The 14,399-nt window shown below is 42.3% G+C and overlaps 1 protein-coding gene across 1 annotated transcript in view; it reads left to right on the top strand.

Annotated features, from left to right (window-relative positions):
• Window positions 1–14,399, top strand: part of myo3b (myosin IIIB) — a 184,790-nt gene that overhangs the window by 68,967 nt on the left and 101,424 nt on the right. Inside the window, 2 exon segments of the mRNA XM_034186754.1 lie at window positions 1,237–1,325; window positions 7,984–8,113. Of these exon segments, the coding sequence (XP_034042645.1) occupies window positions 1,237–1,325; window positions 7,984–8,113 (219 nt within the window).

Genomic DNA, 14,399 nt, shown 5'->3' with positions numbered 1-14,399 from the left:
CAAAATTAAAAGTGAAGGGGGGGGGAGCTATGGTTAGGATTGGGGGTAGGAGTAGGGTTCGTAATAGTGAGTTAAAAAAACCCCATCACGAAAATTTTAATCATTTCATGATGGGAGGACAAAAAAAAAACAAAAACAAGACTGGGCTGGGACCAAATGTTATCCTGGCAGAGTATATTTTACTCTGCAAAATTTACTGTGCACCCTCAGACGTACTTACAAAAATTCTTTGTGAGGTCAGAGAACGTCTTATCCTGAACACAGGCAGAGCAGCAAAAGCAGGGCATTGGGATCAGCCCTGCGTGTGTGTGTGTGTCTGACTGCGAACAAAATAACTAAAAAAAAAAAAAAAAAAAAAAACCACTAGATGGATTTTCACCGAACCTGGTGGCAGTATTACTTGGGGAGATATCTCGAGTTGATTAACTTTTGGAAAGGATCGAGGAAAGGTCAAGGTCAACAAAAACATGGTGTAAAACATTTTCTGCTTTAACTCCACAAACAATAGGGTTAAATAAATTAGCAAAAGGTTATAATGATCAGAAACATAATTGTGATTGATTGGTATTGGTGGTAACATGATGAAGCCACAAGGAAGTTATAAAAAGAAGTCACATTTGTTAAAAAAAAAAAAAAATCATCATTCATATTTCATATCTTTGAGGTGACCATGTTTCCTGCTTATAAATGAGTCTGGTTTGGAAGTGACAGATTAATAAACACTGGAAGCTGTGATATCTTTCAAAAAAGGAGGATTCTAAGAAATTGATTAATTGATCATTTATTTTCCTGATTAGTCGATTAGCTGTTAGAGCCATAAAATGTCAAAAAATGTTGCTCAATGTTGTCCAGAGCCAAAAATGACACCTGCAATTATCTTCTTTTGTCCACAGCCCAAAGATATTCAGTTTACTGCCAGATAGGAGTAAAGCAGCTAGTGAAATAAACTAGAAAATGCTCACTTTTAAGAAGCTGAAAGCAAACATTTAGGATATTTTTTGTAAATGTTCAAAATGACTGAGTGATTATCAAATAGTTGTTGATTAATAATCAATTAATTGATAAATCCTTGCAGCTCTACTGTGCACACACAGAAGCTACTAACATGAACTATCAAACATAAATATATTTCCCAGTGTGCAGACCGCATCAGCCTCTGATGCCTTTCGTTACGCTTTATAAGACTTTACAAGCTTCTTTCCATAAAACGTGCCTTTTCTTTTCTGTTTTCTACAGATAAATTTGAGGGTAATTTGCGCTGCAAGTATTTCTGGATACCAAAATGCATGGAGCTTTGTTTTGGAATTCAGCACTATGCGGGAAAGGTACGTTATGCGTCGTGAGGTCTCTTCTCTCCTGATGGGAGCAGTTTGTTAATAAAATGACACACAGGGACAATGGAGTGAAGAAAATGCCTCAACATTTCAAGATGCACCAATAGTTCTATTCGGGGGTCACAACTCCCAGTGAGAGGGTGTGAGGTGATTTTAAGAGTGGTTTGAAAGTTGTTCTGTATAATAGTGCAGCTTTTCATTCCAACTACAAACTCATTCACCTGATATCACTAATTAAAGGGGAGGAGTTTGCTGATGTTTATAGAGCAAACCTGAGACTACTGCGAGCAATGAGGATATAATTTCTGGGATAAGAAGTAAGAAGATATATATATATAGGATTGATTGGTTCAAAATGCTGCAGCCAGACTTTTGACACAAAACAGAAAGTTCAACCACATTACTCTCATTTTGGCATCTCTTCACTGGCTTCCTGGCCCAGTGAGATCAGATTTTAAGGTTCTGCTACTAGTCTATAAAATTGTTCATGGACTGAGTTGCTGGCTGTCTCCCTTCGCCCCCATTACCTGCCCTGGGAATTCCCACAAATATTTGTCATGGTGGTATATGTCCACCCCAGAGCAAATGTGGATAAAGCATCCGAGGCTATATTGAATGAGACTCAGAAGCTGCAGTCTAAATGTCCTGATGCGCCCATTTTTGTCCTTGGTGATTTTAATAAATGCTCTCTTAAACAAGTGCTGAGGAATTTTTACCAGTATGTGACATGTTCAACCAGACATATTTTTAAACTGTCGCTTGCTCAACAAAAGGTTCCAAAGAATTGGAAACAGAGCATAGTAATACCTGTGGCTAAAAACAAGCATCCCAAAGTTTTAAATGACTTTAGACCGGTAGCCCTAACATCTCTTGTTATGAAGGAATTTGAAAGACTTATGAAACATGAATTGCTTTCACATGTAGAGTCATTACTAGATCCCTTCCAGTTTGCCTATAGGGCTGGCTGTGGAGTGGAGGATGCTACTGCCACACCTTTAAATCTTGTTTTTAAACACCTTGAGGGCAACAAAGCACATGCCAAACTTTTATTTCTTGACTTTTCATCTGCTTTTAATACTATCCAACCTCACATTTTAATTGACAAACGTGAATAATTTTTCTGTAGATTTTAATATTGCTGGTTGGATTTTAGATTTTTTAACAGATCGATCACAGAGAGTCAGAGTAAATGGGTGCATGTCAGACACCCTTTTGTCCTCAACAGGATCTCCTCAGGGCTGTGTCCTTTCGACACTTCTGTACATATTGTACACTAATGATTGTCAAAGCCATCACGAAAATCGTTTTATTTTGAAATTTGCAGACGATACTGTCATTGTTAGTCTCTTACATAATCATGAGAATAATCATGGCCCGGTGGTGGAAGATTTTGTAAAGTGGTGTGATAAGTCATATTTACAACTAAACGTGGCTAAAACAAAAGATATGTCTGTGGACTTCCGACGACAGCTCACACCAGCTCAGGCTACCTTCATTAAGGGCCAGCAGGTGGAGTCTGTGGAAACTTATAAGTATCTGGGGACTAAAATTGATCACAAGCTAAACTTTAATGTTAATACTGACATGTTGTGTAAAAAGGGTCAACAATATTTGTTCTGTCTTCGTAAATTGTCTTATTTTCAAGTGGATAAGACTATTATGATTCTTTTTTACAAATCTTGTATTGAGTCTGTTTTAACCTTTTCTATGTTGTGCTGGTATGGGAATCTCAGTCTTAAGGCTAAAAATTCACTGGTTAAAATAGTGAAGGCCTGTGGAAAGGTACTGGGAGTACCACAGAGTATGTTGTCTGACCTATACCACAGACAAGTAAAGAGGAAAGCACTGAGTGTATTGTCGAACTCTGCTCATCCTCTTTTTAGTGATTTTCAATATTTACCTTCTGGCTCATGGCTCAGGTTTCCCTCTGTGAAGGGTAACAGATTTAAGTTCTCTTTTCTTCCTGCAGCCATTGCTGTTCTGAACGCAGGCCAAGGAAGGAGTTAAAACTGGAATCATTTTAATGGACTGTATTTTAATGTTTGGACTGTAATTGTTTGTGATGCTGCACCATGGTAATGGTACTGGTGTGTGTTCTGTGTGTCATGTGCTTTTGATGTATTCTCAGGCTGCAGAACTGGTTGCCCCATGGGGGACACAAATAAAGTGAAAGTGAAAGTGGCACCTCCCTACCTAGCTGACCTAATTAAACCTTACGTACTGGCCCAGGCTTTGCGTTCTCAGGGTGCGGGACTACTTTGTGTTCCTAGGGTAAAGAAGAAGTCTCCAGGTCACAGAGCTTTCTCTTATCGTGCCCCTGTTCTGTGGCGTGATCTCCCTGCGTCAATAAAACAGTCAGATTCTGTGGAGACTTTCAAGTCCAGACTTAAGACGCACTTATTTTCCCTTTCATATGGCTAGCATACTGGCATAGTATAGTTCTACGCTTTTTACTCTTTTAATTAATTTTATTAGGAAATGAGGCATGCCGTGCCTCAACTTTACCTAAATTCTGGGTCTTTTAGTGAAGCTTAGGGCTAGTGGCCAGCGATCACCTTAGTATTTCCTGTTTTTCTTGTTGTTTAATGCTGACAAATGATAATGTATTTCTTCTTTCTGATGCCTGATTCTGTTTTTTCTCTCTGTTTAAGGTGAAGCTCCATCCAGAGATGGGTGTGGTATTCGTGCTGGAGACCTTCCTGTCCTGTGCACCAACAGCATTTCCTGTATATTCGTTTTGTGAATTGTTCTGTAATTTATGTCTGTAGCATGGTCCAAGCAGAGGATCACCCCTTTGAGTCTGGTCTGCTTGAGGTTTCTTCCTCAGAGGGAGTTTTTTCTTACCACTGTTGCTCTGGGGGTTAGTAAGGTTAGACCTTACTTGTGTGAAGCGCCTTGAGGCAACTCTGCTGTGATTTGGTGCTATATAAATGAAAAGAAATTGAAAATTGAAATTGTGATTCTACTGTATAAAAAATTCAGCTGAAACCTTCATCAGTTAGCATTGTGTGAGGTTTATTTTTCAGTATAGTCCTTTTTGAGGTCCACACAATTCGTCCAATGGTGCTGCCACTCTTGGATCCCCCTAATGCAGAAAATTTCATCCTGATGGTATAAAAAGAGGTCCTCGGCAGCATGTATTACATCATCATTGCTGAAATATTACATCCTAGCCAAAAAAGTGTTTCATGCTTAGATGGAAGTCAGATGTTGTTATGCTGAGTGAATATGGTGGTTGCTCAAACAGCTGGATGCTATAGTCACTTTAGGGGTGTTTTTCTGATCAAATGAGGCCTATTTTTTCAGGTTCACAGGCTGTTTGGTCTCAGTAGCTTTGGATATCTGTCTGAGTCCTCTTTGTTGTTAATTCTATGAACACATTGCCCTTAGCATCCCAGAAAACTGAAGCCATCACCTTCTCTGCAGGTAAAATGGTCTTGGCCTTCTTTGGAGGTGGTTAGCACATGGTTTTCCAGCTTCTTTCTTGACGTGATGAACCTTATGGGTGAGAAGATATGATACCTGCCAAGCAAAAAAATTCAAAAGTATAAGTTTGTGTGCAAAATGTTTTCAGTTTTTATTGGAGGCTATTCATCTCCAAATGGTGACCACAGTGTGTTTTTCCTTCTTTTTTTTTTTCTTTTTTTTTTGTAGTTACAGGCTATCTAGAACTTGGGTCATTGAGTGTCTTGCCAACCCTATGACATTTAGCTGTCCAGTTTTAGTCAGTAGCTTAAACTGTTATCCCATAATGTAGCAACCAAATTGGCCATGAAAGTTCTTTGGAGATAACTATTTATTATGTAGGTACTTGGTGATGCCACAACACAGAAGCTTTTCCTGTTTTATAAATATTTGCTTCCATCTACCTACCTTCAACAACTTGAACAGGCCAGATTAAGTTTGGGAGCATGTGTTGGTATGACATGTTGCCACATACAACCACACTACAGAACCACCTTGGGTCCTGGATGGTAACCAGTAACCACCTATTTAGACTTGTCACAGTGAGGTGAAAGATGGGTTTCTGCTTGTCCTTTCTCATTTGTTAGTGTTCTCAGCACTGATGCACCAGGGTACTGATGCCAGATGACTTAAATTTCATAGCTGACCTTACCACACAATACAAGCAGTATGCCTCGGCTGAGTCTCCCAAAGTATCCATATATTTGATGCAAAGTTAATCCAGCAGTACCTAAGAGACCTAGTACCAAAGACATCTAGTCATTGTCTTAGGTCACTGGTTAGCCTCTAAGTGTCATCACCTCATAGTAAAACAGGGAGCCCGAGGACCATAAAGACTTACGAAGGTTTTGACATGACCAAACACCTCTGTTCAGGAACCTCATGATGACTCAGGAAACTCTTGGCATACATCTCTTGCTCTCAAAGGTCGAACATCTTGTAGCAGTGTGTGGGGGTGGGGAGGGGGGTGTACATACAGTACGTACATACGTACATAGCATTGTTCAACCATACAAGTCATTCAGCTGACCTGAATAAAATAGTTTATTTCTCAGACTGTTCTGTTTTTATACTCCAACTCAACGACATTGTTATGCCCTCACTCAATGAAGTTTGGGGGCATTATGTTTTCACCTCGTCCATCCGAGAGTCCATGTGGGCGTCCAACCAGGTGTCAATCCAGTCCTTGTTTCGGCTTAATAACTAAAGTAGTCCTTGTCTGATTTAAATCATTTCTTGGTGGTGTACTGAGGAAGGCTAGAGCAAGGTTCTTTTCAAAAACAGCTATCGTCCGTTATCCAGTATGGCTGCAACAGACACCCGCTTGATTTTTTGTTTACACAAAATAACTAAAGAACCTCTTGTCTGATTGAAACTATTTCTTGGTGGTGAATGGAGGAGGCTAGAGGAAGGTTCCTGCTGAAGATGGGTATCATCTATCAGTGCCTCAGTATGGCCACTACAAACGCTATCTTGAATTTTGTTTCTGCATAGTAAAGCCCCCATCACACATCGCAAGAATGTGGAGGAACCATTCTGACATGGCAAATATTACCATAAGCCGACGCAGTCAGGAGGAAAAGAGGCGTGGTGAGCCGTGTCCAACTACTACTACCTCGTGCACACCTGCAGGATGCAGCCCAAACATATTTCAGACAACAGTGATGACACAGACTGCTGTCAGATGGCACACGTGGGGCACACACGCACACAAAAGCACAGGAGCTGTCCATCCAGACAGCACACAATCAGCCTGACAGCTGTCAGTGATCGCCTGCTGTTAGTCCGGTGAAAAATCCATTTAGGTGTTTGATCAGTATATATTTGCATTGTTAGATTTTATTTGTCCGGCTGGACTCCGTAACTGCTGTTGAACTGTACTGGCAGTGCGCCAACTTCCCATATGTGCGCAATGTTCAGATGCAGCCAGTGGACTTTCTCTTTTATCTTTTTTTAAAACTATTTTTTGTTGTCATTTTACTTGATATGCATCTTACCACAACTGTAGTTGAATTATCGTTGCGGGACAGTGCTTCACGTGGGATTATGAATTTGTGAGCTGATGGATGTTGCCAGCACACAGCGCAGCCAGGTGAAAGGGCTTCACCAGCTGTTTGCGCTGCGCTGTGGAATGCAATGTACCGGAGGTGAGTTACATGTTTATTTATGTCGTTATGTGCTGGACAAACATTTCCACATCATACCTGCTACAGACTTAGGAGGTGAACATGTAATAATACCTGCGTTACAGTGGTGACATCCCTTTCAGCTATGTTGCGGCGCTGCACCGTGCCTCTGACGCGCGCACAGTGCCACATACATGTTATTACATAACATTTTGTTTGCCCTCCCTGGCTGGGGTGCAGTGGAGGTGGACAAACGTGGCACAGCATGTCAACAGGCTTTGCTGTGATCGAGCGATCTCAGAGCTCAATCAACCTTGATCAGATCGTTTCAGATGCTGTTTTGATGCCGTCAGAATATGTAAATTTCAGTCAAATGGCCGTCAGATTACACATGGACAGCCGTCGAGATGGGGCACCTATCTGACAGTGCCTGGAGAGTTTTGAACATGTGCGTCACACTCGATGTTGACCAACTGTGTCGACTTCCGCAGATGGCTGTCAGAACGTTTGGAACTGAAATCCGACACTTTTTGGATGTGCGCCAATTCATAAGCCCGACGCCACGCTGCGTGATTCTCGCTATGTGTGACAGGGGTATAAGTAAAGAACACATTGTCTGAATGAAACCATTTCTTTGTGGTGTACTGGAAAGAGAAAGTATCCTTTTTAAAATGGGGGTCAATACAGCATGTTCCAACTGTAAAGCACCAGTCTTTTCCAACAGAAGTCAATGTTACACTTCATTATCACCTCTACTATTAAACCACACACCAACGTAACATATGAGCGGGACATATTCCAAGCTTTGCATTACTCTTGTTTTATTTGACATCTCATTTACAGTTTCACATCTTTAAAACTGGACAACAAAATTGTTTGTTATAATTGGCTTCAGAACCCATAAAGCCAGCTGATCTACAATTTCACATCAAAGTACAGGTTAATGTGTGAAAACAACAGTTTAACATCTTGTTTTAATTTGTTAAAGAAATTTGACTATCTCTTCAGACTGTAAATAACACTCAAACCCCCGTGTCTTCTTTTGTCTTATTGTACAGGTAATGTACAATGTGAATGGTTTTTTGGAAAAGAACAGAGACACTCTTCCCGCAGACATAGTTGTGGTGCTGAGAACGTCGGAAAACAAACTTCTGCAGCAGCTTTTCTCCAGCCCCTTAACAAAAACAGGTACGCTGTGCTGTGTGCCAACAATAAAAGTATAACGTGTCAGCCGCCAGTGCTAACAGTCTGGAACATTATTCATCTGCCAACAATAATTTATGGAAATATTGCTTTGAGGCAAACTATTGTTAACAATCCAGGGTTCTAACTATATTCCTCTTTGAATTGTGCTGGTGTCTACTGCTTCCACGAATGTTCAGGTAAGTGGGTTTCCTAAAGACGCTGCTCCCAAGCGTCCCCTGGTTGCCCCCCCCCCCCCATTTCAAGCCTCTATGCGCCGTGCTTTGTTAAATCGGCAGTCTGCATTATCTCTTGAGAGGCTCAGCTCTTTGCGCGACGCTCTGTTTTTATTTTTACTAAGCTGTCCCTCTTGGTTTCCACTCCTGAATGCTATCTACAGATTGTGGGTGCAGTGGGATATTTTTATGATAAGGTTCCTAAATACCCGGAGGATGAAGAAACAGAATTTAAAGAACACAAAAGCAACTCTTCCTACCTCTTTTCTGTTGGATAAACGAGGGTAGTAATGTGCTTGTCATTAGCCCGAGCGGAGGCCTGCGTCTTGGTCACTTGACTTAGCTGGAATGCTAATAGATGTGTTAAATTATCTGATTCCCACTTCCTACTTTATTTCGGCTAAGCCACATTATGTGGTTCACTTTCTTTTTGGGGGGGATCTGTAAATGCCTGTTTTCACTCCCAGTGGCATTAAGAGCACTTCAGTTCAATAGAGGCACCTTATAGTCCAAATCTGTGTGATGTCTGTGCAAATTTAAGTTGTAGATTGTGCACAAGGAGCCTTCAGACACTTTGTCTCTGCAGTTAATAACTTCAGAAGAATATGCACTAAAATATAAATTCAGTGAGCATTTTTGTGCACGTAGAAAACTAAATATGTACGTGTCAGTTTCAGCAAAAAGACTCGTTGTTTGTTCCGCTGTGATGTGTACTTTGACTTTTTTATCCTTAAAAGCTTTACCAAACCTTAAGGTTGATCTGGTTAAGTGCACAAATTACTTTGCATGTAGATTTAAAAGGAATATATATGCATGTGCAGTGTGCTCACAGTAAATCTCTGTGGAGTTTGGGGGCCTAATTTTCTCCCTGCAGTTTGCGATCATCTCCTTAGATAAACGCTATGAAGCGCTCTGCCCCGGCTTATCAATCTGGAAAAGATGGCGTGCTGTTTTAAGTGAGATAGAGTATAGCGTAAGAAAATTATTAATCTATTCTTCAGGGTAAAATTTGTGGGGGGATCTAATTTGCATTTTACTCCACATTATAGATTCAGTGTTATCTGTGAAATTACCATTATCTGAGGGATCTGATAGAAATCTGTGTTAACCCGGGTGGTTTCATACTCCGGCAGTGCCGCCACCAGGGGACACCCTTGTAGACCTGCAGCTTGACGGTGTGATGAAAGAAAATGCAGGATCTGGGGGATGTCAAAGCACAAACGCATGCATAGGCTGTCGGTGCTGCTGCTGGAGCCGCTGGTGCACATGTCAGACTGCAGTAACATGAAAATGCCTTCTGTTGATCTCAGTTTACAAAGTAAGATTGTGGACGTGGTGGTCCAAATATCAATGCAGTTTTTGTTTTGTGACAGTCGGGAGGCTGAGAAGGCTCCAGAAGGGAAAAATCTCCCAGGTGGTAATAGCGAGGCCTCTTGAGCCCTCCAGAATGTGGGATCCTGGAGGCTTGTACATGTGGTGGTGTTTTGTCAGAGGAAATGAGATGCATTTGCATGGACAAATTCCTCGGAGCCAGCGCCTTTCCCAGATCAGGAGGATCAGCGTGTTTGAATTGGCTGAGCTGAACACGGCTGAACCGGGGCCTGGGCAGCCTGCGGTCATAGTTTGTGTGTGTGTGTGTGTGTGTGTGTCCTTAAGGCTGTCGGGCAGCTTGTAGCACATTTGTGCCCCCACACAAACCCACACACATTTCTGTGCACAAAAACGCATGCTGCACTTCCAGGTTGTAAGTCGTTTGTCAGAGGTCTGCACAAATGGAGGCTCTGCAGAGTGACATAGTTCACAACTAACAGAGTTTATATGTTTCTCCTGCACACTGGCTGCTTAAGACACATTATTTATCCAGCATGTGGGGTGGTTTGAAATGAAAATATATCGTAATAAGCGGTTCTTGAATTTTGGACGTTAGGCTAAAAGGACATGATTTTATGATTTCATATTTGGGTGGCGCACAGACACTATTCATGTATCAAGTCTGGCATGACAGTTTGTGACATTGGTTGTCCCCTTCTTTGGCCAGAAATATTTTCATTCCATCATGTTTACATGAAGACATGAGATGATTTAAATGATTGTTCCTGAGAGGTAACTTTGTTTCCTCCGGGTGCTCCAGTTTCCTCCCACATCCAAAGACATGCGGGTTAGGTGGATTGGAATCTTTAACATTGTCCGTAGGTGTGTGTGGGTGTGTCTGTGTTTGTTTGTCTATTTGTGGCCCTGCAACAGACTAGCGTCCTGTCCTGGGTGTACCCCGCCTCACGCTCTATGACTGCTGGGACAGGCTCCAGCCCCCCGCGACCCTTAATTGGACTAAGCGGTAGAAGATGGATAGATGGAGATATATATATATATATATATATATAGAGAGAGAGAGAGAGAGAGAGAGAGAGAGAGAGAGAGAGAGGTTTTCTATGTTCAGGTACTACCTTTCCTTGGAATTTTTGCAAAAATATACATTTTTGAATAGTGCATAGTACAATAGCTAATCAGAAAATGAATGATTCCATTTGCTCTGAAGCCAACATGGCGGCCGTATTGTGTGTAAAATGGTGGCTCTGGATGGGAGGTTTTCAGTATCCTGGTTTCTAGATGACCAAAGTTCTTGATTCCAGTGGCTAAATACACATTTTCAGGGCAAAGGAATTAATTGGTGTTAATTACAAAAATATTCATGTGCAAAGTCACATTAATGGGTGGCCATCTTGGATTTGTACTCCAATTTTAGCCACCATTTTTACAAATTCAACATGGATAACATGGTGGCTTACAGGAAAATGGAATACAGTAAAATTTCCCTAAACCGTCATCATATAAGCCGGATAGTTGCATTGACCGGACAAAAGCAGAAGTTTCAATGTTTTTATATGGTTTTCCGTTTTCCTTGTTATAATAATAATTTCCATGTGACAAACCAAAGACAGCCACTTTAGATCACAGCCCTCTGTGTGACTGTGAGCCCACACACCTGCTAAATGACGGAGACCACAAGGGCTGTGTTTTGTTACTTTTGAATTTTCATTCCTTCCTCTCCCATCATATTTTAAAAGCTTTTGCAATGCGCCCGCCAATTACATTTCAATCACAGATCAAATACGAGGTCTATTAGAAAAGTATCCGACCTTATTATTTTTTTCAAAAACCATATGGATTTGAATCACGTGTGACTGCGTCAGACAAGTTTGGACCCTCGTGCGCATGCGTGAGTTTTTCCACGCCTGTCGGTTGCGTCATTCTCCTGTGAGCAGGCTTTGAGTGAGGAGTGGTCCACCTCAGGAAATGGCGGAATATTTGGGCTTTTATTCCATCAGAATTTTTTCAGAAACTGTTAGAGACTGGCAGCTGGAAACCATTCGAAAAATTTATCTGGCTTTCGGTGAAAATTTTACGGACTTCACAGAGAATAAGGACTGTTACTACAGCTTTAAGGACCGCTTTAAGGACGCTCGGCGCGCCGCGCTCCGTGCTGCCATCGAGAGCCACAAACCACCGGATCATTTCTAAACGGATGGCTCTGTGGAGCCGGGACCGTCGTGTGCCATTTCTCTGGTTATCACAAGAGCTGGACATCAACCATTTTCCGGCAGATTTCACTTTTAACAAGAGATTTTGTCATGGAAAGCCGAGCGGAGGCTTCGCGCTTCACGACCGATTTGCTGATGGAGCGAGACAAAGGAACACCTCCGTTTTGGTCTCACAGGACGGCTTTGAGATGGCGTTCAGACAGCTGTTGGTGGTTTTTCCATCGAGTGGTTATCCGAGAAATTGTGGATGCGCCTGGACATGCCAGAACATGTCCCGTGAGGCTTCATCACGGCGTTGCTGTGCGCCATGCGGCACCGCTGCGATGCGCGAAGCCTCCGCTCCTCTTTCCATGACAAAAACTCCTGTAACAGTGGAATGTGCCGTTCATTTCCAAACTGGACGCTGTGTTTTATCCGGGACGTCATCTGACTAGCACAGGAATTGTGAAAAGACGTGGACATCAGACGTGCGGAGGAATTCCGCGCGTCGCGGCGGTGCCACATGGCGCACAGTAACGCCGTGATGAAGCCTCACGGGACATGTTCTGGCATGTCCAGGCACATCCATAATTTCTCGGCTAATCACTCGATGGAAAAACCACCGACAGCTGTCTGAACGCCATCTCAAAGCCGTCCTGTGAGACCAAAACGGAGGTGTTCCTTTGTCTCGCTCCATCAGCAAATCGGTCGTGACGCGCGAAGCCTCCGCTCAGCTTTCCATGACAAAATCTCTTGTTAAAAGTGAAATCTGCTGGAAAATGGTTGATGTCCAGCTCTTGTGATAACCAGAGAAAGTGCACACGATGGTCCCGGCTCCACAGAGCCATCCGTTTAGAAATGAGCTGGTGGTTTGTGGCTCTCGATGGCAGCACGGAGCGCGGCACGGAGCGCGGCGCGCCGAGCGTCCTTAAAGCCGTCCTTAAAGCTGTAGTAACAGTCCTTATTCTCTGTGAAGCTCGTAAAATTTTCACAGAAAGACATAAAATTTTTCGAATTGTTTCCAGCTGCCAGTCTCTAACAGTTTCTGAAAAAATTCTGATGGAAACAAAGCCCAAATCATTCCGCCATTTCCTGACAATGAAAATCCGCCGAGGGGGATGGACCACTCCTCACTCAAAGCCTGCTCACAGGCGAATGACACAACCGACAGGCGTGGAAAAACTCACGCATGCGCACGAGGGTTCAAGCTTGTCTGACGCAATCACACGTGATTCAAATCCATATGGTTTTTTGAAAAAAATAATAAGGTTGGATACTTTTCTAATAGACCTCGTATGTTTGGCAGAAAAGTCTGCAAATATGGCCAACTTTACAACATGGAGTCAGAAAAAGACGCTCAAATGACCCGCAATTCATGGAGGGAAATTGCACGTACCACACCATTGGTGGAGGTTGGTGATTGTATAAAGAAGTGGAGCTCATTGAGGGACAAATTAATCCAGAAAAAGCCACTGTTGCTTTGGTAAATTGCATTAAGACACCCACCAACATGATTATTGGGCACCTCCTGACTGTAACAAATCCGTGACATACATATAACTGATTTTGTCTGTTTTATACGTATAGGGGATTTCAATTATAACTACAAAATTTGCTGGTCCACCTGAATCCATTATATGCTAGTTTACTGTAATCCATTTTGTGATTGGCTATTGGATGCACTAGCAATAGCCAAAAATGTATTGTTTCAATGCCGTCACAAAATTCCATCAAAATTCCATAAAAAAACCTGACTAACATGTAGCTGGCTCTGAGAGGAATTCTCGCGTTGCATTGTCCACATTCCTGCGCAAATGCCAACTTTTTCTGGTCAGTACAGATGCAGCACCCAGATCCCCATGGGCACTTTCATGTTTTAACTAGTTGGTTTTTGACAGTAATTTATGTATTTCCATAGTGTTCTCTTGAGAAGTCACTTATGCATTTTGAACACTTTACATATTGATTTGAAATCCTTACATTGCCGCTCTTGCAGTTCTAACATCTTTTTTATCTCCAGCATCTCTCTCTGCCTCTCTGTGCTGAAGTGACGGGCTTCATCCAGCAATATGACACTTCTGGCTCTTTGTTCTTCCCCAGTTGATGCCTTTTCATCCCACCATTCCTCCACATTCCTCCACCAGGTCAACCGGCTCCACTTCCAGCTGCAAGACACTTACCAAGTGCTACTTTTGTTCAATTTCTGCCCTAATCGTGGTACTGGAGAATGTTTTGAGTCAGCAGTGGGATTTTGGATGGTCTGACAGTTCAGTCATGAGGCGCAGTCTCTCCTAAGTCACATGGTGCAACATCCTTTGATAAGTGCAACACTGTGTTGTGTCACTAAAAGCCAATTACACCATGCTTTTTTATGATTGATCTGCTCTGACAGTAGTGGATGGCATTTAAATCAACAGCCCCTGCAGCCATCTCCAGGCATAAACTGCAGCAGTTATAGAGGGTGGCGGGGGGTTATGGGTGCTTTAATCTCATTTGCTTGGTTGCTGACTTGAGTTTCTAGATCACATGTGTTCAGAA

The sequence above is a fragment of the Thalassophryne amazonica genome, chromosome 14 (genome assembly GCF_902500255.1).
Source record: "Thalassophryne amazonica chromosome 14, fThaAma1.1, whole genome shotgun sequence".
NCBI classification, from domain to species: Eukaryota; Metazoa; Chordata; class Actinopteri; order Batrachoidiformes; family Batrachoididae; genus Thalassophryne; species Thalassophryne amazonica.
The sequence above is the reverse complement of the archived record's forward strand: the minus strand, read 5'-3'. Positions and strand labels throughout refer to the sequence as shown.